This window comes from Hemiscyllium ocellatum, chromosome 7 (assembly GCF_020745735.1).
Source record: "Hemiscyllium ocellatum isolate sHemOce1 chromosome 7, sHemOce1.pat.X.cur, whole genome shotgun sequence".
In the NCBI taxonomy this organism is placed as follows: domain Eukaryota; kingdom Metazoa; phylum Chordata; class Chondrichthyes; order Orectolobiformes; family Hemiscylliidae; genus Hemiscyllium; species Hemiscyllium ocellatum.
In genome coordinates, this window is record NC_083407.1 from 70,360,939 (window position 1) to 70,387,222 (window position 26,284).

A 26,284-nucleotide genomic window follows, 5' to 3' on the forward strand; every position below is an offset into this window, starting at 1 on the left:
AGATTGTATCAGTTGTAAACATTTAACACATTAATTACTCTAGCAGATCCATTGTTTCTGTTTCTTTCGTGACTATTAATATCTTTGATCAGTACTTCTACTCGAGTGCCTTAAGGTCCAAATTGCTGAAAAATTAAATCTATTCAAACAGTATCCTTAGGCCAAAATTAGAGAGATCAATTTACTGTATTGAATTTTAAGAATTGCTGTTTTCTTATTTAGAAACTATTTTTCATTAAGTAGATTTTCTAAAGATCTCATTTCAAAAGGCAAAATCCCCTTTTAACTTGAAGTAGTCTTTGCCACAAAACAGCTGCGTAACAATGTCTGAAAGAATGCATTTCCTTGAGAAGAAAACTGCAATTCACTAGATTTGGCTATCTGTATAAGGAGATGGATGCCTAAGGTGATCACTGCATATCCATACTTCTGTATACTAATGTGGTGTATTTAGATTTTCCACACACACTTATTCCATCTTTCCCATTATTCAATCAATTTGTGTTCTCCCTCATTGAGAGTTGAAAAACATCTTTCGTACTGAAGCACTGGGCTTTGCAGAACAAAGTAACTGCTTTGTACCTGTATTATATATTTCAACAGGTGTCTACTTTTCTGTATTTTCAGGCTGTGCCTGACTTAAATAGATAATAGATTTTAATATATGTTTGTTTAGAGAGAAAGCCACTGCAGTGTATGTTGCAATGTAAATTAAGTCGCATGTGCAAGTTTAAATTAGCCTGCCAATGAATGTTACAAATGCCTTACCAAAAGGTCTGTAGTGTCATGGAAGACTGAATGAACTGACTGATGCTAAACCTGGCAGTGATGCTTCAATAGGTTACTGAAGTGCATTTTCCAAAAGGGTCCTGAAGAAGTGCAATTGTTAATTAATGCGTATACATACCGATTCTGTACACTGCTGCTATCTGTGCTTGTTCTAATAAAACTGTATGGCACCACTGGATTGCTTTTACTTAAAAAGGTAAATTTTTACTTCATCTAACCAAAAAGGTTTTTTAAAAAGTATATCAGTTCCTGTAACCATATCTCTTAAAAAGTTCTTAAATTTTGCATGCGCTAAGGCCAGAACAAATTTGATCCTTCAAGATGAAATCATATGATTTAGGCTTGCTTAGGTCGTTGTCCCTTCAGGTTCTTTTTGAATCATAAGTTAGTTTCTTCATTGACATGAGTAATAGTATATATACTAAGTTAATTATTTAATGAAATACAATTATAAAGGTACTTCCAATTCTGAATTTAATATTCTCCATTCCCAATTATTAACAATCAACCTGCATGTAAATGTATTCTATTCATTGGTTTCTGGTGCTATAACTAGTAAAAGCAACTCAATTTTATTATATAAAACAAACATTTGCCAAGATTAGCTCTCCAAAACTAGGTTGTCATAGCTAAAATTCCAGTTTTTAAATCATCTGATTTCCATTTTCAATTATATTCTAACTTCTAATCTGTGACTCCTGACCCACAGCAATGTGGGTTGACTTTTAACTGCCTCCTGGACAATTAGAAATGGACAAGAAGTGCTGCCGAGCCACTGATGCCCTCATTCTATGAATGAATTTTGAAAAATTCTAAACCATTATAACAAGGCTCAAATGATGCGGAGAAAACTCTGTATTAATGTGCAAGCTTTAAATTTGTATCAGTATCTATTATCTGCTACATGGAATAAACATTGTAATATTACAATGTTAAAGCTTTATTTGACATCAGAGTTGTCAAACTGATATTAAACTTCCAATCTCATTGTACAGTAAATGATTGAAATTTTGAAGTGCTTATAGATTTTTTTTACTACTTCAGTGCATATGATGTAAAATCCAGTGAAAGCAAAAAGATAATTGTCTATTTACTCTTTAGCTCTCCTTTCCATAAATTACAAATCTGCAAGCCAACAGGTTATGCAGAGTTTTTATATGAAAGGCAATGTAAATTTTCCGATACATGTATGAAATAAACCTCTAAATCTACTTACTATACTTTGCTATTTAACTATACCAAGTAAATAATAAACAATTTCAATATACTCAACATCAATACATTATAATATCTTGTATAAATTGATGGCCATATTGCCTCATCCCAGGCTAAGTTATAAAGTCCACTTACATATGGTCAAGATGTTAAAATGTTTAAGAATAATTTCAAGTGATCTGCAACATATCAGTACATTTGGAAACATTCAATAGTGGTGATGTTTGCGATTATTTGTTATTGGTAATGCCTTTCTACCAGTTCACACCAAATTGCACTATGCAAGTTTAGCATGCAACAAGGGAACTGCTTAGGGTTCAAAAATCAAGTCAGGTCCTGCAAGGAATTTAGCAACTTGCCTATACAATAAGGCAGACAGTACGTTTTTTTTTTAACCTACTGATAGACACTGGCCAAATGTTTGGACTGTGGTTTACAAGTAAAATGAAGACAGGTTTTTACACAATACCTTTATTCAGCTCTTCAGTTTTCCTAGAAAGTTAAACCACTTGATCACACAGCTAAGAATTACTGAAATATAAGTTACAGAAAAAAATAAATGCCACATTTAAATCAGATGATGGAAGGCTTGAAACACAAGATTTATGCTGGAGACAAATTTCCTGAGGCTACCAAACAAACTCTCGAACTAATCAGATATAAAATTATGTAAGTGATTCATTTTTCAGGAAGTCTACAGATGGATTTATGTAAAACTTTATTGGTAAAGAATAACTATTTACAAAACATGCTTGCAAGCACACAGTCTAAAGTCAATCACTGGTGATTGGTTTTCCAGGGATGTTAAAAGGGATTATTTTGCTTGCACACAAACTATCATAAGTGAATATGGATTCTGTGCAAGAGGAATTAAGAGCATCCAAATGCTTTCTAGAGCATAGAGACCACAGCGGTTTGCTTTTTATCATACGTATAGTCTGGTTAATAAAACTTGATAGCCAGTATTACTTTTAATAAATAACAAGGGATATTCCAATTGCTGCTTGGTTCCCCAATTATACAGTGATTTATGATATCAAGCTATTGGTAGAATTGTACAAATGCATTTATTGATTGCCAATGTTAAAACTTGAGAAGTTCCCTTAAAAACCATCTAATGGAAAACTCAATATAAATTAATTTGGTATACTCAACATTAGCATACACTACTCAGCTTATGCAACTATGAAAAATGTGCTTTTATATTCCTATTTCTAAAAAAGTATGTTGATTTTTGTTTGAAAATGGTTTGCATAAGTAGCAGAAAGTACCAGTTTATAATGAAAATTTACATATGAATAATGTCACTGTGATGATACTATGGCTTTAAGAGGTGTATCTGTCCTTTATTTTAAAATTAAGAAAGGTTGAGACAAAGGTATTGAGCACTCTGCTCACTGCCAATGAAGTAAAAAGCTCGTGAAATCTTGAGGTTTTTTTTAATAAAAGTTGGAACAATAGAAACAGCCTGAATGCACTGGGGTTCTCTTGCTGCTGCTAGACTTGCATTTGAGACCATCTATTTTACTGAATTTGTCTTTGCCACGGGTGTGTTTATGGGATATTATTATACTGGAACAGTTAATTAGCAGTTTATATAGTTAAGCCAATTTTAAAATTTTATCTATTTTAACTGTAGCATGAAAATAAAGTGTGTTTTGTCTAGAGTAGTTGGACCAATCGAATTGCATCTAGAACATAATGTCTTACTTTTTCTGATTTTAAAGGTAAGTGTAAGGGTCTAGGCTATCTTCGCAATATATTTAAGGGGGTTTGGTCTGATCCATAACAGTCTCCTTCTATAACACTTGTTAAATCGTAAATTCATTCTTTATCAACACAGTGTTTGACAAAATTACTTTGGTAAATGATCAAACTGAGGAAGCTGATATTCAAAATGTCATTCAGAAATATGACAATAAACTTACAAGCTAGATTATGAAGTGTACAGAAATTTGCCTGATCCCACTGTCCGTTCCAATCTGAACCACAGCAAAGAAAACAGGCAGCTGCAGAATTAAGAGGTGGATATGTTTAAAACTATTTTTAAACTAGTGCTTTTTTTTAGCTTTGAGTCAATAAAATCCTGCTGAATGTTTCAATGTTATTTCGAATTATTTGATATCATTCATCTTCAAGCATTTCACTGAACAAATTTGACAGCTAGATTTGCTGGATCATTTTATTTTATAGAAAGTAAATTCTAGAAAAACCTCAATTTATCACATGGGGATAAAATGGTCAAAATCCATTCTTAATATATCGCTTGTCAGGGACTAATTTTTTTTTAAAAATCACACTTTTCAGGTTTTTCTGAAAATCAGGTTTTTCAGACTTAACAGTAAGGAAACACTCAGGGCAAATGATTGTGTACATGCACATACATCCTATTCTTTAAAATGCAGCTTAAAAGGCTGTGTTTCAATCAAATAATTTAAAAAAATAATTATTTTTTTTTAATAGTGCCACCTGGGTTAAACTTGAACCTGTTTAATTTCTTCCAGCAATAATCTTCAAATACTGCAGTGCATTGTGGGCAGCATCATTGTGAGCGTTACCACGAGAAATTCCCGTTCCATGGCATACAGTAACTGGCCGAGTTGAGAGTTCAGCCAAACATTGATACTGCCCATTCACAGTCAGCTCATCTGTAACAAAGAAAATGTAACAGTTTTTTTTATTGCTCCTCTAAGTTAGATACAGGCTAAACAATAACAATTGTTTGCATTTGCAGAAACACGTCCTCACTTTAATCATTCATGAGCTGTATCTTTGAAACATATTCTCTCTCAAAATCATTATCATAAGTAAGAGGCCCAGGTAAAATGAATACTTTTCACCATTGGTACAGATACACGGCATTAAAAAGATATCATCTGCAGTGCCAAGACAAAAACTCAAATGGAGATGCTTCTAGTAAACACCTTTGAACATCTAGCCCATTTCAAAAATTGAATTGGATAGAAAAGTAGAATGGAATTATATGAGCTTAATTGCATAAAAAGTGAACATATGATATAGATTAGTTATTGTTGGGAAGAAATGCAAGATTTCAACAACATGACAGCATTAGGTTTAGTGCTGTATTACTGTTTTTACTGAATATAACAAGTATAAATTAAGTAGACTATTACTTTTTGAATATTACTAGTTTACCCAGTATTCTGACTGGGTATTCTATTTAAATAGCTAATTTTTATTTCTCAAGGCTGACTAATTTACATTGTTATATATGTATATACCTATATCCAGGTAAGAGATATCAAATCCTTGCTCATCCATCACTTCTCCCAACATCTGAGTGTAATCAGTGTTGGGAATGCTGAGTGGACTCTTTTTCAGTTGGTTAATTTTTTCTCCAGATGAATTCCTTAGCAGGTCGCAGCTAATTACTGGTATCTTTCCCCTTGGACCATTCCATTCATCTCCAGGTATCTGAAGCACATACAATATTAAATTTGAGGTTTACATTTAATAGAATCAACTGATCTCACTTTACTGTACAAAATTAAGGTAACATACAGAAACAAACCTACTTAATTTTTTGAAACTAATATTTTTGGGACTTTTTAAAAAGTAGGTTTTCTAACTTTGAGGGTTTCAGGTATCCAACTATGTTTAAAAGGTATACTTGCTGCTTGACCTATTTTGGATTCCCAAACAGCCCATGAATCAAGATTGCAATTCCATTTACAGTTAATATTTCATGTTCCACTGGTTTCTATTGTCTGAATTGGAGTGTGTTATTGTAGGAAAAATGATTTAAAATTACTTGATTCACAGATAAGTGTCACATAACTGAAGACAAGAGGGTAGGAGAAGTGGAATGTGTAGATTGCAATCAAATCACTTAACATTAGACAAGCTATAGTGAAGTGCAGAATAGGAAAAAAGAGAATCATACTAAGCACACAAAGGGACATCATAATTGGAATATGTGCAAATGCTAGGAACCACCAGAATCTAGTGAAGGGCTAGAGAGGTTGGGGGAAATCCCTCTGCAACATAAAGAGAATAGGGACCCTAGTGGTACAGTAGACGTAAAAGGAATCATTTAAATTGAGGACAAGATGAATGCCTTGGCCACTTAGGGCGAGGTGCTGTCAGAAACAAATGCCACTGATGAGGAATGCACACCAGAGGCTCCAATAACAGGACAAAGGAACCCAGCACTGAGTAATAACACACTGGGTTACAATCCACTAATCAGTGGTGTGCAATATATACTGTCTTTATGATGCATAAGAAACCTACATAACCAATGAGACAGGAAGATGCATAAATGTGATTCAAATTATGGTTGGGGAAGTAGTATCTTGGAGTGCCACTTTCCTTGTGTACACGCCAATCAACATGTTGCCTTTAAACCAATTGCCACTTTTGAAGTACCATTTTAGAATATGTCAGAGAACCTGAAAGGTTTGGAAACCTATTCCTAGCACTGCTTTCACATTGTTGGCTGATATCTAAATTCCATTCATTTCTATGCCTGTCAGTGGTTTATCAAAACCAAAGTGATCGATACTAAATTTTTAGGTGACTTTTGAGAATCCATGCTATACATGCAAATGGACCACAATGACAGATGGGCCCTGTGATATATTTTGAGATTGGATATTTTGTAAATTAAGTAATCATCTGTGGTTCTATATGGATTCTGTTTACCCTTCTTGCTGACAGTATCCATATGACTCAGCCAGAACTCTCAGCTATTGTTGTCCCTTTATTAGCTGGTGTTCTCGATTGTCAAGATCCCCCCAATATTATGTCACAACTCAAAGGAACATGCTCATAAATTTCATTCCAATCTCCATTTTAATTTTACTAAACACAGTAATATTCTGGGAAAAGCAAAGCTGTCCAAAGGACTACACTGCAGATGCACCTCAGATTATCAAAAAAATGTAGCTGTCTGGTTTTAATCTGTTAGAAGCAAAGCAGGATTTGAACAACTTGTAGAAGCACCAGCAGCAATCAGTTATCTGAAAGCAGGACTAGAAGTGAACAATAACAGTGAAGAACTGCTAAACTGAATGCAGATAATTTATTTTAATCTTTCTAATTTCAATGGTAACAATGACAAAAACGTGTACTTCCAAATCCCAAATAATTTTGGAGATGGAAATCTGCTGCAATTTTGTCCAGGTGCAAATCTTTTATTGCATACCTCAAACTTGCCTGTTTTGAATGTACTCTTACCAATGAAACATCATCATTATTGTATTCGCCTTCCTGTTTCCAGCCTGCAGGAAAACTCTGTAGTTTGGTAATCATCTTTTCTGCAGCATTGCGTTTTGCCAATTTTTTTGAAGTACCACAACCTGTATATAAGAAGTAAAAGTTCATTGTTCACTGCCCATTTTGTGCTCAAGTATATTTAATAATTTTAGTTTATAACTTCCAATTTTGATACAGCATTGCAATTTTTAAAAAAAATCTGCAAGAGAAGTAATTGTTTTGCCTAACAAAAACGTGCATTTATATACTACCTTTAAAGTTTTCCTTCTGGAGTCTAGAACTCAATGTCGCAACTGTTTCTGGGTCCTGACCCCATTCTCATAGCCACAACTTGTAATCTCTGTGGCAGTGGGTTGAGTGGACATTAGCATCATTAGTGCAGAACAGAGGAAGGACTCAAAGCGCAACCTCCTTTAAAGTGACTGTGGTGATCATTAACATGGCTGCTGTTCAAAAAATGCATGCAAGACAATACAGCTGCTTGGTTCTCCAATGCTAACCCTTGAAATCTTCTTGGAGTTTGAGGGAGGGTCTGCTTTTTGCAGAATGGAAGGCAGCCACCAAGCCAAAGAACACTACAGCATCTACGACAGCAGGACCTGGGTCGAGTGCTGTAATTGAATGACTATGACAATGCAAGTGCATTAAGAGACTGAAGACAGTTTCTGGGTGTTCAACTTCCAGCAGAGAAACCAGCTGAGATGCCTGAAGGTGCATGCTGCTTCTGAATGAAAGGAATGTCTACATAGTGCTTACTGATTCCTCAAATAGGCTCATAGCCACAGTGCTGCTGCACACATGTCCACATTGTTTCATGTATCAAGCTGCTAAGCATTGGAAAAACACACCAGCAATGCCTCCATATAGCTTAAAAGAGCGTACAGTGCCAGAGAGAGGGTTCTGACGAGAAGAAAAGGGTCTCATTTCCACATTAACACTGCCATAAAGACAGCCATGGAAGTCACCACAGGAGGTCTCATAGGAGCAAGTCAGCAAAAATGAGATAGGGCCTAAATAATAAAGGCAAAAGGGGAGTGTACTTCTCCCAAATGATCACTTTTTAAAGCTTTATGATCTGACAACTTGCCGAAGATTTAACTGCATTAGGATACTTCAAGCATTTCAGGATGTACTATTACAGTCTATGATGTTCCTAGCATCTTCTACAGATTCTGACAGAGGATAAACCAATAATGCAAAACGAGCACATCCTCCACTCGCACAAAGAGGAGACAATGGCATAGTAATATTGTCACCAAACTAGTAATCTAGAGACCCAGGTTAATGCTCTGAGACATGGGTTCACATCTTAAACAACAGATGGGGAACTTCAATTCATAAACATGAATCAATAGCTAGTCTGATAATGAAACCATCTGGTTCCTTACTTTCAAACTAAACCATACTACTTGGTATTGTCCAGGACACTGGAAACAACAGCAGCACTCAAAGCCTTTGCAGAGTCCTCCTTTCCAACAAAGTTGGCAGAGGGTGTCCTACAGATGATATCAATGTTTGACAAATCTAATTAGGGATGATTCCGTGACATTAATTATTCCTGCGCACATCTTGTCCCTGGATAAATCCATCAGAGGTAATGGTCTATTATCATGGAATTAGCCAGAAACCTTAACATTGACTCTGGCTACACGAAGTCTCATGGCATCAACTCAAACATGGGTAAGGAAACCTGCTGCTGATTATGATCTACCACCATCTCTCAGTTGATGAATCCATTCTCTTCCACATTGAACACCCATAAGCAGAAGTATCCCATTCCTAAACAACACAGCTGGCAGACTGGACCTGCAACAGGTTGTGAAGGAAATACATACTGGACCTCACCCGTACCAATCTACCTGCAGCAGATACTTCTGTCCATTGGAGTAACCATTGTACAGCCATTATGAAGCTGAAATTTCCTAACCCAGCCAATCGTATATCATTACCACTCTGTAGAATGGGATAGATGCGAGATCCAGCAACATAAGACTGGGTGCCCAAGTAGAGTTATGGGCCATCAGTAGCCGAATGTTTTTCGATTACAATCTGTAGCATATCCCCACTCTACCATTACCATTAAGTCAGAGATGGTAACTGGTTCAATGCAGCATGTAGGAGGGCATGCTAGGAATAGCATCAGACATAACTAAAAATGAGGAAGCTTCAATAGAGGAAGTACTTGCACATCAAGCAGTATAAGCAACTTGCAATACATACTCTAAGCAATCTCACAACCATCAGATCAGATTTAAGATCTGCATTTTTTTTAAACAAGAGGAATTGAGCATAACAATGTTATGCTTCAATTACGTGGGGAAATTAGCAAGACCACATCTCAAGTACAATATAGAGTTTGATCTCCTTATTAAAAAAGGGAAGTAAATTCTTTGGAGACAGTTCAGAGGTGGTAGTGGACTGATATCTGAAATGAGTGGTTTGGACAGACTGGGCTTATTTCTCCTGGAATTCAGAAGAGTGATGGGTAATTTACTTGCAACATACAAGATCCTGATGATCCTGACAACGGATGCATCTTAAGGAGAAGTCCAGAAATGTTTAAGAAAAAAATATATTAGGACAGAGATGAGATTAAAACACTTAGGTACTATATCTCAAAGGGCAGCAGAGCAGAGTCATTGAATATTTTAAGGCAGTGGCAAATTGATTCTCTTGCCTCACAGGAATCAAAGTTTATTTGGAGCAGGTTGGAATGTGAAATTCAGCCATGATTTTATTTAATGGAAAAGCAGGCTTGAGGGTCTACTTTTGCTGTTAATTCATACATCCACATGTCCTACCATACATATCCAGTCATGAACAGTGGTGGACAACTAAACTCGATGGAGGGGGCAGCAGCTCCTCAAATATCCCTACGTCAGTATAAAGATGTCCCGCATATCAATGATAAAGACAAAGCTGAAGTACTCCCATCCAACTTAGATTCGATTTGTGATCAATACACCTCAGCCTCCTACAGAGCACCTCAACATCACAGATGACAACCCTCAGCTAATTTGATCCACTCAGCAAGACATCAAGAAATGCTGAAAACACTGAATACTGCAACCGTTACGTGCATTGACAACATTCCAACAATAGTACAGGGGAACCTCAATTATTCAGCATTCAATTATCCTGCAAGAGCACAAGGTCCCAATGCTTGGCTAAACTACATTATCAGATTATCCGGAATTCGATTAACCGAACAAAATATGCCTCATCACGCCTTCGGATAATTATGGTTCCTCTGTACTGAACACCCGTGCTCCAGAACTAGCTATGCCTCTAGCAAAGTTCTTAAGGACAGTTACGACGCTGTCATCTAATCAACAATATGGAAAATTATCCAGGTATATTCTGTGCTCAAAAAAGAACAATTCATACCCAGCCAACTGTCCAACCAGTCTTTTCTCAATCATTAGCAAAATGACATTTGACAGCTACTGGAAAGGTATAGTGAGCAGTGTTGCCAGATGTGAGGCTGTCCCTACAAGGGTACAAATCTCAGTGACCATTCTAGATAGGCAAAGTCACCCACCGTTCCTATTATCCAATATTGAAAAGTTGCTCTGTTTATTGGCAATATAGCCTGTGCTGAGAATATAGCCTTCTTAGACTTCCTGTCCCTCATCCATTTCTTCTGCTGCTTAGGATATTGATCCTCATTGCCATTTGACACAAAACTGGAGTATTGTACTTCCGTTACCAGCTGCTACCTTAATTCCCCTCAGCTACGCTCTGGACCTCTCATCCCCCTCATGATGCTCACAACAACCTCCGCTACCACAGTGCATACAGCCTAGTATCTCCTCTAAATACCCAACTGCACCCATGTAACAGTTGAGCAATCCTCTTGGTAGTGTTCCCTTTTTATGGGCCCCTCTAACTTCGTGGCAATGACAAAGATTGGATCAGTTGTGCTGTCACCTCCACACATCTGATCTGTCCCCCACCAAAACACTAAAATGGCCCTTAACAAACTGACAATGAGTTCAATGAAACGATTAATTAGTCTCGTTCTGAAATAGACATGTCAAAAAACCTGCCTTCTCCAATCACAAGGATAATCATTGGCAGTAAGAATGGCGATGTAAACTGGTATAGCAGTGGCAGCACTGAATCTAGTGCCTTTTCTCCCACCTACAAAGTTTACTCAATTAAAAGAAATGAACACCAAAGCAGAGAATAGCAAATGTAACCAGAAAAAAAAAGAATCAGAAGTCAATTTTAGGTTGGAAGAAGCATGAGGGGGACGTCTTGAAGGTTACAAGTTGTGTGCACTACTTCCGCCCTCTGGTTTTCTGAGATTCTTCAACTTGGCTGGTCTTGGTATGAGATTTTACAATGGCGCTAAACTGCCATTATCCCCCAAATATCTCTTAACCACTCATGCTTTGGCCCTTTCTAATCCCAAGGCCTCTTCGAACAAGACCTCAACCAAGCTGTTCAGAACTAGGTTTATTCATACATTATGTGATCAAGAGAGTTCCCCATCAGCCCACATTCTATGCAGAAAGCCTTGCTGCAAGTTACAAGGCCATTGGTATGTTAGGCATTTCCCCAGCAAGATCATTTGATAAGATTAGAAAGACTGAAAATTTGTGTATTGGCTCAGTGCTGTCACTACAGTTGACAACTATAATTTAAACCAGCCATTCTGAATGGGGACATTTGAAGGGGACCACAGACAGAAAACAGAAAGAGGAGCCCCACGGGTTTATGGATCTATTGCCTTTCCCTCAACATATTTGGTTGACAGCAGATTCTGCAAGATAGTTTCCTTGACAAAATCCAGGAACAGAATTGATATTGCAATAAGAGGTGACCTCCAACTCTGACTATCTAATTTGAAGCCCGATATCATGAAACTTGCAGAAAAGGACCAAACTCCAGGATCGCATTAGGCCTGAGAGATGTTTAATTTCATACAGTCTTTTTTTTAAAGTTTTGTCCAGTATGTCAGAATGTTTGAATGTTCTTGGTGTTCAATAATAAATGATTTTCTGTCTACCTGTTCATGTTGTATCCCTGTTTGAAAAAGGGGGCCCTGGAACCTGAGAAAACGGTTGAGAATCACTGATTTAACCAATGGGTTTACAAAGAGAAATTGCAATGGAGGTTACTTAATAGAACTAACTGACATCAAGGATATGTGAAATCACTGTACTCAGAATTACACTATTTCAAGGTGAATCAAGATAAAGTGGTCAGGAAAGTGCTCTGCATGCTCATATCATGATTCTCTTTCTGAACTGTAGAGACGCTTGCACACAGATTGCAGAAGTTAAGAAGGCAGCTCCTCACCTTAAAGGTAACAAATGCTGATCCAACACCAACACCCATGTCCCAGGAAGTAAAATAGTAAATGAAAATATACCAAAGAAATTTGATGTAGGATTGTATCTGTACCCTTTGATTAATTCATGCATGATTTTAATAACTCTTAAAAACATATTAAACTACAAATACTACCCCATTTAGAACTATGACAAAGTCTCAACTTGGACCCTAATACTTATGATTCTTACCTGTTTCAACAAATTTTTCTACTGTGCAAATCATTGTAAATTCTTTTTTGTGAGCAGGACCGGATTCTTCAGCAACAGTGTAATCTGGAAGTCTCCATCCTTTACGCACAACCAATTCCTAGTAAATAACGTTAGCAGCTTTACTGTACAATTCTCAGAAACCTAACAAAGCTGCTAGTATAATGAGCTACTGGAGATATAAAATATAAACATTTAAGAAATAGGGAGAGGGAATCATTCAAACCTTCAAGCCTGTACCACCATGGCTCATCTCAATTCCACTTTCCCTCATTATCACCATATCCCTCAATTGTTTTAGTTTCCAAAAATCTGTTAACATCTGCCTCAAATATGTTCAATGACAGAAGATCCTAAAAGCTTACTAAGCATAAAGTTCCAAAACCTTTGAGTAAAGAAATTTCTGTCTTAAATGACTGATCCTTTATTCCAATATTGATCTCTAGTGCTTGTACCCCAGGTCAGTGGAAGATCCTTCTGGCATCTATCTTCTCAAATCTTAAGTATTTTCTGTTTCAGTGATATTTCTTCTCATTCCTTCTAAAATTCAGGAACTATACCTCCAGTCTATTGAATCTTTCTTCAGGATAATCCTCTCATTCCAGGAATTAAGTTTGTTGCATTTCTTCCATGCACAAAAGGTAATTACAGCAAGACTCCTTCAGTCTTGTGTGCTAATTTTTCTCTGTGGAGGTGGTGAGAAGTTAGAGTCAGAAAAATTCCTAACCTGTCAGACCCATTTCTTTTTTAAAAAGGGCACCTGCCCAGAATACTTTTGTTCTGGGGAGATCAGAATGGGATATAGTTGGGCCTTCTGTTTCAGGAGACATATCAGAGGTGCACAATTGCTGAGATGGGCTGCTTAGACATGCTGCTGTTCCCTGGGACTTTGGGCCAGTTGTATTAAAAGGTTATTAGATCCCCTAGCCTGAATATCAGATACCCTTCCTGATGTTTTCTCATAACCCCCATACAAAGTTTCATATGCTTCCTTATTGTTCCCTCTAGTGGCATTGAACCTTTAAAACTCAGCTGGCAAAAAAAAATTCTATTTCTCAGACAATAGCACCTGTTAAATTTGTAAAAACAATGATTGTGAATCAATGCACTGTAACAGCTGGTGTTTTTGAAGAGAGTTGGTGAATTTCTTTTCAATTAAAAGATTCTAGACATTTAAATCAATCCAAATCATTACACACACAGGTTTATTCAGTTGTGAGTGCAAAAAGGGCTTTTCTCCCATTGAAAAAGCACTCTAATGCGTATACAATATCAGCATAATGGTCAACCTATCACTATTATTGGAAGTTTAGTCTCTGCTATCTATATGAAAATTAAAGTCACCTCTGATCACTGATTCATTCTTTGCTGACACTAAAACTGCTATAATAAATCCAAGTGAAAAATGTCAATACAAACAAACAATTACAACTAGAACTGCAGAGAAAAATGAAAGATAGAGGACTATCCTCATCTCACCTGAAGTGTACCAATAGGGTTGGGAGGATTGTGTGGCTGCTTTGAGGTAATGGGTTCAGATTTTGGCAAAGATTGGCTGAAAAGAGAGCAACTGATATATGTATTTCATACAACATCCAGTCCAACAATAAAGCAATTTTTTTCTCAAACATTTTGATCACTTATACAGTTAATAGCAAGAACACTTACAAAAAAACTCTGTACCATCAGGGGTTATGTAGCAAACCTATGTAAGTCAAACATCAGACCATTTATGAAACACAGCTGCCTTCTCACCTTATTCCATCGCATTCAGGGTCTTCCAGAATTCCTCCATTCAGAATATTGAGTACAGCTGCTGCTGCTTTGTGTTTTGCAGCCTTCTTGCTTTGACCTTGGCCTATAACAGAAGGACCAATTATCTATTTGGAATGGAACCATTTGATTACAGCTTAAAAAATATTGATACAACATATTAGAATTACTCACTAACATAAAGCTACATTCATCTATTCTGAATGCAACAAAAGAAAGCAGATGAAGTCAGGACCTTGCATAAAAATGTGTGCAGCATAAACCAATCTGCATTTAACACATAATACATATACACACATGACTGTGGACCACCCAGAAAAGTGGGTATTAATATTAGAAGTCACTGTTTAATTTGTTGTATAATTGGTTAAATCAGACACCTACATTGCTTCGTCACCAGGTTTGCACAAGTGTCTTGCAAGGGTAGTCACATTTCAATTTCTCTCTTTTGGGAGGGGTCACTGAGAAAGATTTGAGAATGATAAGGTTCCCCATAAAAGCAACTTGAAGCAAGTGAGGACTGCAGATGTGGAAAGTCAAAATCAATAAAATGTGGAGCTGGAAATAGTACAGCAGGAGAAAGTGAGGCCTGCAGATGCTGGAGATCAGAGCTGAAAATGTGTGGCTGGAAAAGCGCAGCAGGTCAGGCAGCATCAAAGGAACAGGAGATTCGACGATTCGGGCATTCCTGAAGAAGGGCTTATGCCCGAAACGTCGGATCTCCTGTTCCTTGGATGCTGCCTGACCTGCTGCACTTTTCCAGCAACACATTTTCTGCAATAGTACAGCAGGTCAAGCAGCATCTGAGGAGCAGGAGAGTCAACATTTCGGGCAGGATCCTTCATCAGCTCCACATTTTACCGACTCTTCCCATAAAAGTAAATGTGAATTTCAAAATAAATTTCCAAAGCAATAAATAGATTATTTAAAATGACTATAATAAAAATGACCATTAAAAAGTGATGAGGTGGCTATTTTACTTTGTTTTTTTTCACCTAATAAGCAGAACTGGAGAGAAACAGACTATGATCCAAGCTCTGGTCATCAGGGAACCCATTAGGTCGGGTTTAATTAACAGTGAAATTGGTTCATTTATGGTGGGTTACATTCTGAGTTGGTCTTGGCGGAAATTATGTAGGAATTGGTTGGGGCAAGAAAACAGGTGCGTGAAAACAGCTATGTCTCCAACTCAGTCCCACTCCCCCATTCCCAGCCAGCACCTCCTGTCACTCACTCAACCAGTCATAATCCATTCCAGTATAGATACAGTACTGACATCTATCTGGCATTGTGGATAATTACATGTCAGTGCAAACTACAACAGCAGGACAAATCCAACCAATCCAATTACAGCCCCAATCTACCCTCGATCTCAGCAGTGTTGGAAGGATGGAAATCCTCACAAGCAGCAAATAGATTGATCATGGATATCAATTTTAGTTCTGTCACAGCCACTCAGCTCCTGTCCATATTACAGCTATGGCATATACAAGAGCTGAACTCCACAGATGAGGTCAGAGTTACTGCATCCCTTACAATGGGATCAGTGCATATCACAGGGCAACATTCTCTGCTTGTAGGAATCATACCTGGCACATAGGAGGATGGCTGCTGACGGATGCAGGTCATCTCAGCTCCAGGACATCTCTACAGAACTGCCTTCGGGTAGTGTCCTAGGCCACTATCCAGAGCTACTTCATCAATGACCTTCCCTTAACACAAGATCAGAAGTGGGGATATTCATTGATGACTGTACAACGTTCAGCACCATTCATAACTCCTTAGATATTGATGCAGTCCAGGTCCAAGTGCAATAAGACCTGGATAATATCCAGGATTGGGCTGAAAAGTGGTAAGTAACATTCATGCCACACCAATGCTCTGCAATTACTATCTCCAACAGGAGACAAATCTTCACCACCCAGTGGCATTCAATAGTCTTACATGACTGAATTCCCCTACTATCAACATCCGAGAGGTTACCATTGACCAGCAATTCAACTGGACCGACAACATGTCTAGTGGCTACAAGTGCAGGTCAGAGGCTAGGAACACTACAGCAAGTAACTCACCTTCTGACTCTCCAAAGTCTGTCCACTATCTACAAGAGAGAAATAAGGATTGTAATGGAATACTCTCCACTTGCCCAGATAGGTACAGCTCCAACAACACTCAAAGCTTGACACCATCCAGGACAAAGCAACCCACTTGATTAACACCACATCTACAAACATTCATCTTGCTACTACTGACACTCAGTAGCAAAAAGACTACAGAAATTCACCAAAGATCCTTAGCCAGCATCTTCCATCTAGAAAGACAAGGACAGCAGATATGTAGGGACACCACCACCTGTAAGATTCCCTCCAAACCACTCACCACCCTGACTTGCAAATATCACCATTCCTTCACCGTCACTGTGTCAAAATTCTGGAATTCACATTATGGGTCCACCTACGGCACACATGGAGATGGCAGTAGTTTTGGACGGCAATTTACTATCACCTTTTCAAGGGAATTAGGGATGGACACTGAATGTTGACTAGTCAGTGACGCCCACATTCCACAAAAGAGTAAAAAGAACTGTATGAAGTGTGGCATCAAGGAGCCCTAGGGAACAAACTCTTTTGTTTAGTGATATTGGAGCACAAGGGAATATCATATGGCTGTTGGAGGTCAATTATCTCAGCTCTGCCAAATGTCCAGTTCTAACATCTACCACCTCTCAAACCAGACTGACATACATCTCCCTTCTATCCCACCAACTCAAACACCCCTTTCATCTTGGCCTGGCTTCCAATGCCTGACCAACACAGGACTCCCAGACCATTCCCAAAGTCAAACCCCCATCCACTGCAACCAAAACTCCCCTTTTCCACCAACCACATTTCTGATATCCATATCCCCGTGTCCACCTGCGCTGATGCCCTCCCTTCCACCAACCCAATCTGCACATCACCGACACACCCTGCTGTCAATAGTGCTCCAGTCCCATACCCTCCATGCTCCCTGCTCAGCTCCCTGTCCCAGTGTCCATGTTTTCTGCTTGACTCCCACCCATGCCTTCTGACTAGCACACAGCCTCTTCCTCCGCCTTTTCCCACTCCAAGTATCTCAGACTCTCCCTCCTGCAGGACTCTCCCATACGACTGTCACTCACCCCCTCCTCCCTACAAACTGCCCCACCTCTCCCCTTCTACCTGAGTCCCACGCACCCTTCTCCCCACCCATCTGACTCCCACGTAGCTCCCCCTTGCAAAACTCCCATGCATCCAACTCCCACATACATCCTCCTTCCTCAATGCCCTCTCCCATTTCCCACTCGACCCTTGCCCAAACGAACACATCCCCTTCCGCTCACTCAAATCCAATGTACCCCTATCTTTCTGCCCCACTTCTCATGTGATTCCCATGACCTCTCCCAACTCTCAAATTCCCTGTCTCCCACTTGCCCCCCCCTCCCCTGCTTAGGGTCCACACTGTCTCCCGCACAAGCCCCCCCCCAACACAGCTAAACCTTAGTGCCCGTCTCCAAGCTCATCTTCCTTCTTGCCCATTTCCTGTGCATACCCCATCCCTCATCCAAACCCCACACAAGCCCTGCCCAACACTTGAGCTGCACACACCCCTCTCACTCTCCTGATTCCTACACCATGTTTCACTATACTGTTCTTCACACCAAGGAGTTCCTTGCACCTCACTCACCCAAGTTCCTAATTGTCGACCATTTATTCCCAACTGCCACCTATCTGACCACCTCCCCAACTCCAGGGAATAGCAGCAGGAAAACAATGTAATTGACGCCATAAACTCCACCTAGGCAGCTATGGAAACTAGAAACAAGAGTAAGCCATTTAGCCCTGTGAGGCAACTCTATTGTTCAGTCTGATCACAACTAATCCTCTATCTCAAATCCATATTGCCACATTCTCCCCATACCCTTTGATGCCATTAACATCCATCTCTTTCTTGAATATATTCAATGTTTTTTTTGGGGGGGGGGGGGTATCCACACTTTTTTTATGGTAGAGAATTCCACAGATTCACTAACCTTTGATGAAAATACGTTTCCTCACCTCAGTCCTAAAAGGCCTACTCCATGATCCCTCCACAACCAATGAAAATATCCTCACTGCAACAATGGATTTAGAATTGGGGGTTGGGTACAGATCATAGGTCTATAGATACGTGAGAATTCTGCCTTCTATTGTCCTCAATAAAGTGAATGACGTCATTTTTCCACTTTATATTATATCTGACATGCTCTTACTCATTCACTTATTGTCTCAAAGCCTACTTTCCCCCATAATTTTGTACTGTCAGTAAACATGGATACACTAAATTCACTCCCCTCACCTACGTCATTGATATGAATTATGAATAACTGAGCCCAAGCACAAACCCTGTGATATTCCTGCTAGTTACAGCTTGCAAAACTGAAAATGATTCACTTATTCATATGCTGTTGAGGTTCATTAGCCAATTCTCAATTGATGCTAAAAACAACTCCAAGACTGCAACACATTATAATGTGTCAGGCACACCACTGAATACTTTTCTGATCATCCAAATGTGTTGGACCCACCTTATCCACCTTTTCTTTGCAACCAAGAACAACTTTCAACAGATCTGTCAAATGGGACATCCCTTTCATAAATCTGACAGCATCCTACTACAATGTGTCCAGTGATTGTTTGGCAGTACTATGGGAAGCAGTGGTTTGGAAATAATGTGAAATAGTGGATCCAGAACAATGTGGCCACTTCCCCAGCTGATGTCAAACCCTAAAGAAATGCTGCTTAATAAAACGTAAAGTCACCATAGTCCCAGAGGCCGCTCTCTGAAAGAGATGACTGATAATAAGTTTAATCAGACGGTCACCATGTCTTAGATGAACTTGAGGGGACGGGACTTTCATGCTAAATCGAACTTGCACTGTTCGCATAACTCTGTGACGTAAAGCAGCTGCCCAATTATCTGACCCAGTCATCCAGGACAGAGTAGACGTTGGGAAGATGTTTCCATAGGCTGGAGGGATGAGGACCTGGGAGCACATTCATAACACAAAAGGAAGACCCTTTCGAGCAGAGATTAGGAGAAACGTCTTCAGCCAGAGAGTGGTGAATCTGTGGAATGCATTGCTACAGAAGGCTGTGGAAGCCAGGTCATTTAGTATATTTAAAAATATTGAGTATATTTAAAAAAAAAGATAGATAAGCTCTTGATTGCCAAGAAGATCAAAGGTTATGGGGAGAAAGTTAGAAAATGGGTTTGAAAAACCTATCAGCCATGATTGAGAAGATTCAATGGGCTAAGTGGCCTAATTTCTGCTCTAATGTCTTATGGAGCTAGATGTTGCTTAGATGCTGCTCAGTGTTACTAACTTTTCTTCCTTCCCACTCACCACCTCCGCCTCCTCCTCCTCCTCCCCCCCCCACCTTAAAACCAGTCAAGTCAGAAAACACAGTGACTAGGAAAGGGCTTTTAAGCTAGTTAAAGTATTTCTTTTAAATCAGGGGGTACTTTTGCAATGACATGTTATGCAATCTGTTTCACACTGCTAAATTTGGTTGCTTAATTTATAATGGTATATACAGTAAGAGATTCCACAACAAATAAAAGGGAAAATGCACTGATCAATTCAACAGGGTTGTGTCTTATTGCATCTGATAGTTTAAGACAGTTCAACCAACTGATGGTATTCCTCGATGTTCAAGTACTGAAATATCCCCCATCACATAGAGATGGATGTCAAGAGAACCAGAGAGAGGAGAGATCACATAGGAAGTATCAGCCAAACAAGTGAATCGGATTATATTTTTAAAAATGAAAGCATTTAGAAAGGTATACAACTATGAATAAAAAATGACAACAAGCAACTATTAAACTCACTTGAAGTGAGTTCTACGAGACAAGACAAGAAATTAAATAAACTTAGTTTATACAAGATGTGCATGTGATGCAACTTAGGTCTGCAAGTAAAAGACCACATTATTGTGGAATATCTTTGCAACAAATATCTATGTAGCTTTCAGAATCCGAAGCAATATCTGAGGAAAATTACAGCTTTAAAATACAGAAGGGAGCCATGGGTGGGCATAGCAATAGGATCTGACAAACCTGTGCAGCTCACTTCACCCACTGTTGCTCTGAAGATAAAATTTGGCAGGTGAGATTGACCCTCAGATTTCACAAGTTCATATTGGAGGGATTGACCACTCTTTGTGCAATATTCCTGCAGTTGGCTGATAGGAGTCTTCCCAGGACGTGCAGCAATCACTTGATCCAAACTAGGCATTGAAATACACAGAATTGAAAGATAGAGAAGTATTACCAAAATAAAAGTTATCTCAATCGTAGTGAATTTAAGAATTACTTAAGCACACTTGGTAACTGTTTAAAATTGGTCTCTAAAATATACTAATTAAATTTCCATGAACTCTCACTGTTCTAGAACACAAACAAACCCTCAAACTACGAGACAAAGAAGTGAAGACTGACTTTTTCAAAAAACAAATCTCACCATTTTTCAACAGAGGTGGCCAGTAACACAAAGAAGAAAATAAAATTAAAAAGGGAAAGAGTAGTAAGGTCAAGCCATTGTTCGTAAATAAGATTACATTAAATATATACTTTTGTACAACATATTAATTTAGCAGCTATGGTTGGCTGGGAGCAGCAACTAAACCACCACTGCACTGACAATATCTCTTTCCTGGATTAGTGGTGCTGGAAGAGCACAGCAGTTCAGGCAGCATCTGAGGAGCAGATCTGCTCCTCAGAATCTGGTTTCCAGCATCTGCAGTCATTGTTTATACCTAATATCTCTTTCCTGTGCAGTTTTGGGGATTGAAACTGGGATGCCTATCAACAGAATGCCTGGACACTCCTCATACGCTTAAATCCCAACCTATGCTGAAGTTTCAAATTTCAATAGTGCCACACTTTTCATTGCATGGCTTGGACATCTAGGAGGTACAGTTTCAAGTTACAGACAATGTAAAAACTGGCTGTGTGCCTGATGGTCCGGAAGAGAATATAGACCGCAGGAAGTTCTTAATGGACAGGTCAGGTGGACGGAAAAATGGCAAATGGAATTCAATCCTGAGAAGCGTTGCAATACACTTGGGAGGGTTAAACATCACAACTCTCAGGTACCAGGCTGAAAATCAACCCCTATTATTCCTGGAGTCATCGCAAAAGTTAAAGACTTTAGATGTAAGTACACAAAAATCCCCAATTCAAATCCAAGTTGACAGAAAGTACAGATTGGATTTCTGTACTTTTTATTTATTAGAATTACTATTTATTTCAAATAATTAAACAGTGACTGCAGGTAAACAGTTATAAACCATCAGAATATCACTAATTAAAACAATAATCTCATCAACTACCCTTGTACACAGACAGGCAACAGAAATATAGACAGAGTACAAACACATGGAAAAGGGAAATGAAATTGGAAAGACAGTTTAGTAGTTTGCATCTACAAGGTCTGTTGAGCTGGTTCTTGCTAATCCAAATGTTTTTTCCTGGCTTTCCTTTTGCAAACTAATTTGCAAGAGGAACATGTAGCTGGTTCACTTGTAAAAGTTCTCTGATTTATCAATTAAAAGTCACAATTTCCAGCAAATGCTGAAGAAAAGTTTAACTGGTTTCCTTTGGGTTTAAAGTGAGTTGTGATTGCTGAAAAGAGACCATTTCTGAGCTGGAGGAGATCAAATCCCCTCTCTGTAACTCCATCATAATAATGGCAAATATTCCACAAGCCTTCTCAACCATCTATCTACCTCCCAGTCCTGCTGCCTTTAAGGATCTACAGACATGCACATCACAGTCCTCCTAATCGTCTGTACCACAGAGGTCGTAGCATTCAGCACATTCTCCTTACATTCTTAGTGCTCCTAAAATGCATCACCTCAAATGTTTCAGGATTCAATTCCATTTGTCACTGTTCAGCTTATCTGATCAGCCCTTCCAGATCAACCTGCAGTCTAAGCTCTCCTCCTATTTGCCACACAACTAATTTGTTATTGCAGACTTATTAATAACATTATGCTCATGCAGATCAATAATGTACTCTACATACAGCAAAGGACCCAGCACCAAACCCTTTTCAATCACAAAAACTTCCTTCAACCATCACTTTCTGCTTCCTGCCATGAAGCCAGTTTTAGATCCAATTTACCAAATTGCCCTGGATACCATGGGTAAGCTTCTAAACCAGACTGTCATGTAAGAGCTTCTCAGGGGCTTTACTGAAGTCCACGTAGATTACATAAAGTGCACTACTCTCACCTCCACATCTAGTCACCTGCTCAAAAAATTCAATTACATGTGTTAGACTATGTATTTTCTTTGATTAATCAATACCTCTCCACGTCGAGATGTTTTTCTAATAATTCCATACCACTGACATTAGGCTTGGTGGCCTGCAGCTTGGTTTATCCCTACCAGCCATCTTGAATAATGGTACCATGTTAGCCATCCTCCACTCCGCTGGCCAATGAGGATTTGAAAATTAATGTCAGAGTCCCTTCAATCTCCTCCATTACCTTTCAAAGGAGTCCAGGTTACATCTCACCTGGACTTGGAGATGTATCCCTTTCAAGCCCACTAAAACCTGCTCCCTCTCAATGATAATGATGTGGGCGGCACGGTGGCACAGTGGTTAGCACTGCTGCCTCACAGCGCCTGAGACCCGGGTTCAATTCCCGACTCAGGCGACTGACTGTGTGGAGTTTGCACGTTCTCCCCGTGTCTGCGTGGGTTTCCTCCAGGTACTCTGGTTTCCTCCCACAGTCCAAAGATGTGCGGGTTAGGTGAATTGGCCATGCTAAATTGCCCGTAGTGTTAGGTAAGGGGTAAATGTAGGGGTATGGGTGGGTTGCACTTCGGCGGGTCGGTGTGGACTTGTTGGGCCGAAGGGCCTGCTTCCACACTGTAAGTAATCTAATCATAATCTGTTCAAGTATATCACAATACTCCTCCCAATTTCTATACCGACATCATCTTTCTCTATAATGAATAAATACAAAGTACTATTTAAAACTTCATCTATGTCTTCCAGCTCACCACACCTCTTTGGTCCCCAATGTGTCCTTTCCTTGGTTATTGGCTGATCTTTAAAATACAAAATGCCTTTGGATTTTCCTTAATGTTTATTCATGCCCTCTGTTTACTTGCCCGATTCATTTTTGAAGTAGCTCTGCACCTTCTATGATCTTTAGGGCATGCACTGATATGGGCCCTCTGTATATCTGCCATAAGACCTTAAGATGCAGAAAGATAAGTAAGCCATTCAGTCCCTCAATATCCAAGATTCTCTGGACTCAGTGATTCCAGTTTTTACCTTTGCAGATATGTTTGGTATGCATTCTCACTACTCCTCTTTTGAATGGCTCCTACTGCTCTGATGTGCAAGTGGCTGCTCACATCCCACTTTGGACAGATCTAGTCTTGATTAAAATTGATCCTCCCCCAGATCAGAACCTTATTTCCTAACCATCCTTGACCCTTAAGTATTACCAAACAATGGTAATCATCACTGAAATGTTCCCCACTAACACATCCATCATTTTCCTGCTTCATTCCCTAAAGTCAGGTCAGGAGTAGCACTTGCAGCATTGTGTCTGCTGGCTTAAAAAGCCCTCCAGGGCACATTTTAAGAATTTCAACTGTTCAAGCCTTACACACGATCCCAGCTAATCTTGCAGAAGGGCTTATGCCCGAAACGTCGAATTTCCTATTCTTTGGATGCTGCCTAACCTGCTGTGCTTTAACCAGCAACACATTTTCAACATCCTCTATGATTACTCTAGTGTTTATTACACATCGGAGATTCACCTCCATACCTGTCTTTCTATCCCTCATTACTGTGCTTGGTAGGCACGTTGGATGCTGCCTGAACTGCTGTGCTCTTCCAGCACCACTGATCCAGGATCTATAATATACCACCCATTTTGTTTTTAAATTCTACCCATATGGAATCAATTGAGTAACTTTTGTGCAACAATTGACTCCTTGACCAACAGTGCACACTACCTTTCTATCATAACTCAAATTCCTGCACCCCACATTACTGAGGCGCCAGTCCTGTCCCTCCCTCAACCGTGTCTCTTTGAGAGCAGAATGCTATTACATGCCCCATGAATCAAACAGCACCCTCAACCCATCTCCCTCAGCCGCAGGACCCATGCATTAACGATTAATGCCGTCCAGACGCTCCATACGCCCTTGCGCCTTGGCCATATTTGGAAGCCCTTTCCTGATGAAGGGCTCTTGCCCGAAACGTCCATTTTCCTGGTTCTCTGGTGCTGCCTGACCTGCTGTGCTTTTCCAGCACCACACTCTCGATCCATATTGGGAAGCAACCAAAGCAAAAGCTTCGCGCTGCAGCGATATCAGAGACCAGTAAGGAGTGTGTGTGTGGGGGGGTGTGTGGGAGGGGGTGGGGGTGGGTGTGTGTGGGTGGGGTGGGGTGGGGGTGTGTGTGGGTGGGGTGGGGTGGGGGTGTGTGTGGGTGGGGTGTGGGGGGCAGGGGTGTGGGTGTGTGTGTGGGGGGGGTGGGTGTGGGTGTGGGTGTGGGGTGGGGTGAGGTGGGTGGGGTGGGTGTGTGTGTAGGGGGGGTGGGGGAGTGGTGGTTGGGGGGTGGTGGGGTGGGGGTGGGGGATGCTTCCTGATTGTGGGTTTGAGGTGTGCAGGTTGAAGGCGGGCCAGGTACTGAGTGGGCGTGTGCCCACACACTGCAGTGATAAACAGGTGAGGACAGCACACGGCTCCCTGCTCCTCATCCTCCGCCGCCAACCCGACTCACGCGGATGATAGGCCATGCACACCCCGCCGCTGCCGCCTCTCGCTCGCTCGCTCACTCACCTGGTGCATCCAGAGCTCCTTTTGGACGCGGCTGTAAACCTTTCCTCGGACATGCCGGTCCCGGCGGAGTAGGATTGTAGCCGCGCGGAAAAGGTGCTCTGGAGTCAAACCTCCGCTCCCGGTCCACACGCAAACTACTTCCGGCGGAAGGCAGCCGGTAGCCGCTGCGCACGTCGGGAATTGTAGTCTTTGAACGCAAAGGCCTGGGGTCTCTACGACGTTATCGATCGTCATCACTCGTACAGTCCGCTTGGCGTCACAATGTCCTAGAGAACTCAGCCAGCACGTGGTCCAGGAACCCAGGTTTACAGCACTGCCCAGTTGTGACTGTAAGACTTTGCAGAAACCTTAACTGGACAAATGGACAGCAAGAAGAAGAGAAAATCCCTGGAAAAATCATAAATTGCACTTAGCACACAGCACAGCGCATAGACAGGCCCTTTGGCTCAAACTGGAGCATGCAGACCAAAATGTCCACACTAACCCCGTTTGCCTGCACTTGGCCTATATTCTTCTAATCCTTGCCTCTCAACGTATTTGTCCAAATGCCTTTCAAATGTTAATGTACCCGCCTCAATCACTTCCACTGTCAGCTCATTCCATATGTGTTCCACCCTCTCTGTAAAAACGTTGCCCCTCAGGTTCCATTTTCTTCTTTCAACTTTAACCTTAAACTGATGCTCTCTAATAGTTGATTTCTAAAGCCTGGCATTCACCCCCCGCCCCCATCCATACCTCATGATCTTACACACCTCTGTAAGGAGCCTCCCTCAGTCTTTTACATTCTAAAGAAAAAAGAGCTAGCTTGTTCTACCCTCCCTCTTACTCAGACCATTGAGTCCTGG

The 26,284-nt window shown here is 40.1% G+C and overlaps 1 protein-coding gene across 1 annotated transcript; it reads right to left on the reverse strand.

The window, feature by feature from the left end:
• Positions 1-2,459: 2,459 nt before the first annotated feature.
• Positions 2,460-25,576, reverse strand: LOC132817496 (interferon-inducible double-stranded RNA-dependent protein kinase activator A homolog A-like). Its single transcript, XM_060827956.1, has 8 exons — positions 25,440-25,576; positions 20,685-20,854; positions 14,547-14,649; positions 14,271-14,346; positions 12,774-12,891; positions 7,204-7,325; positions 5,247-5,439; positions 2,460-4,652 (listed from the first exon to the last, which is right to left on the reverse strand). Exons 1-8 carry the CDS (start codon positions 25,490-25,492, stop codon positions 4,495-4,497), a joined length of 993 nt encoding a protein of 330 aa, XP_060683939.1. The 5' UTR covers positions 25,493-25,576; the 3' UTR covers positions 2,460-4,494.
• Positions 25,577-26,284: the final 708 nt, after the last annotated feature.

What these genes read in the sequence shown, in the direction of transcription:
- LOC132817496 (XM_060827956.1), bottom strand. Translation starts at nt 25,492, where the DNA reads ATGTCCGAGGAAAGGTTTACAGCCGCGTCCAAAAGGAGCTCTGGATGC. An exon ending in ACCCTATTGGTACACTTCAG is followed by an intron (nt 12,892 to 14,270) that starts GTGAGATGAGGA and finishes GTTATTTACTAG; the next exon opens with GAATTGGTTGTGCGTAAAGG. An exon ending in TATCTCTTACCTGGATATAG is followed by an intron (nt 4,653 to 5,246) that starts GTATATACATAT and finishes TCTTTGTTACAG; the next exon opens with ATGAGCTGACTGTGAATGGG.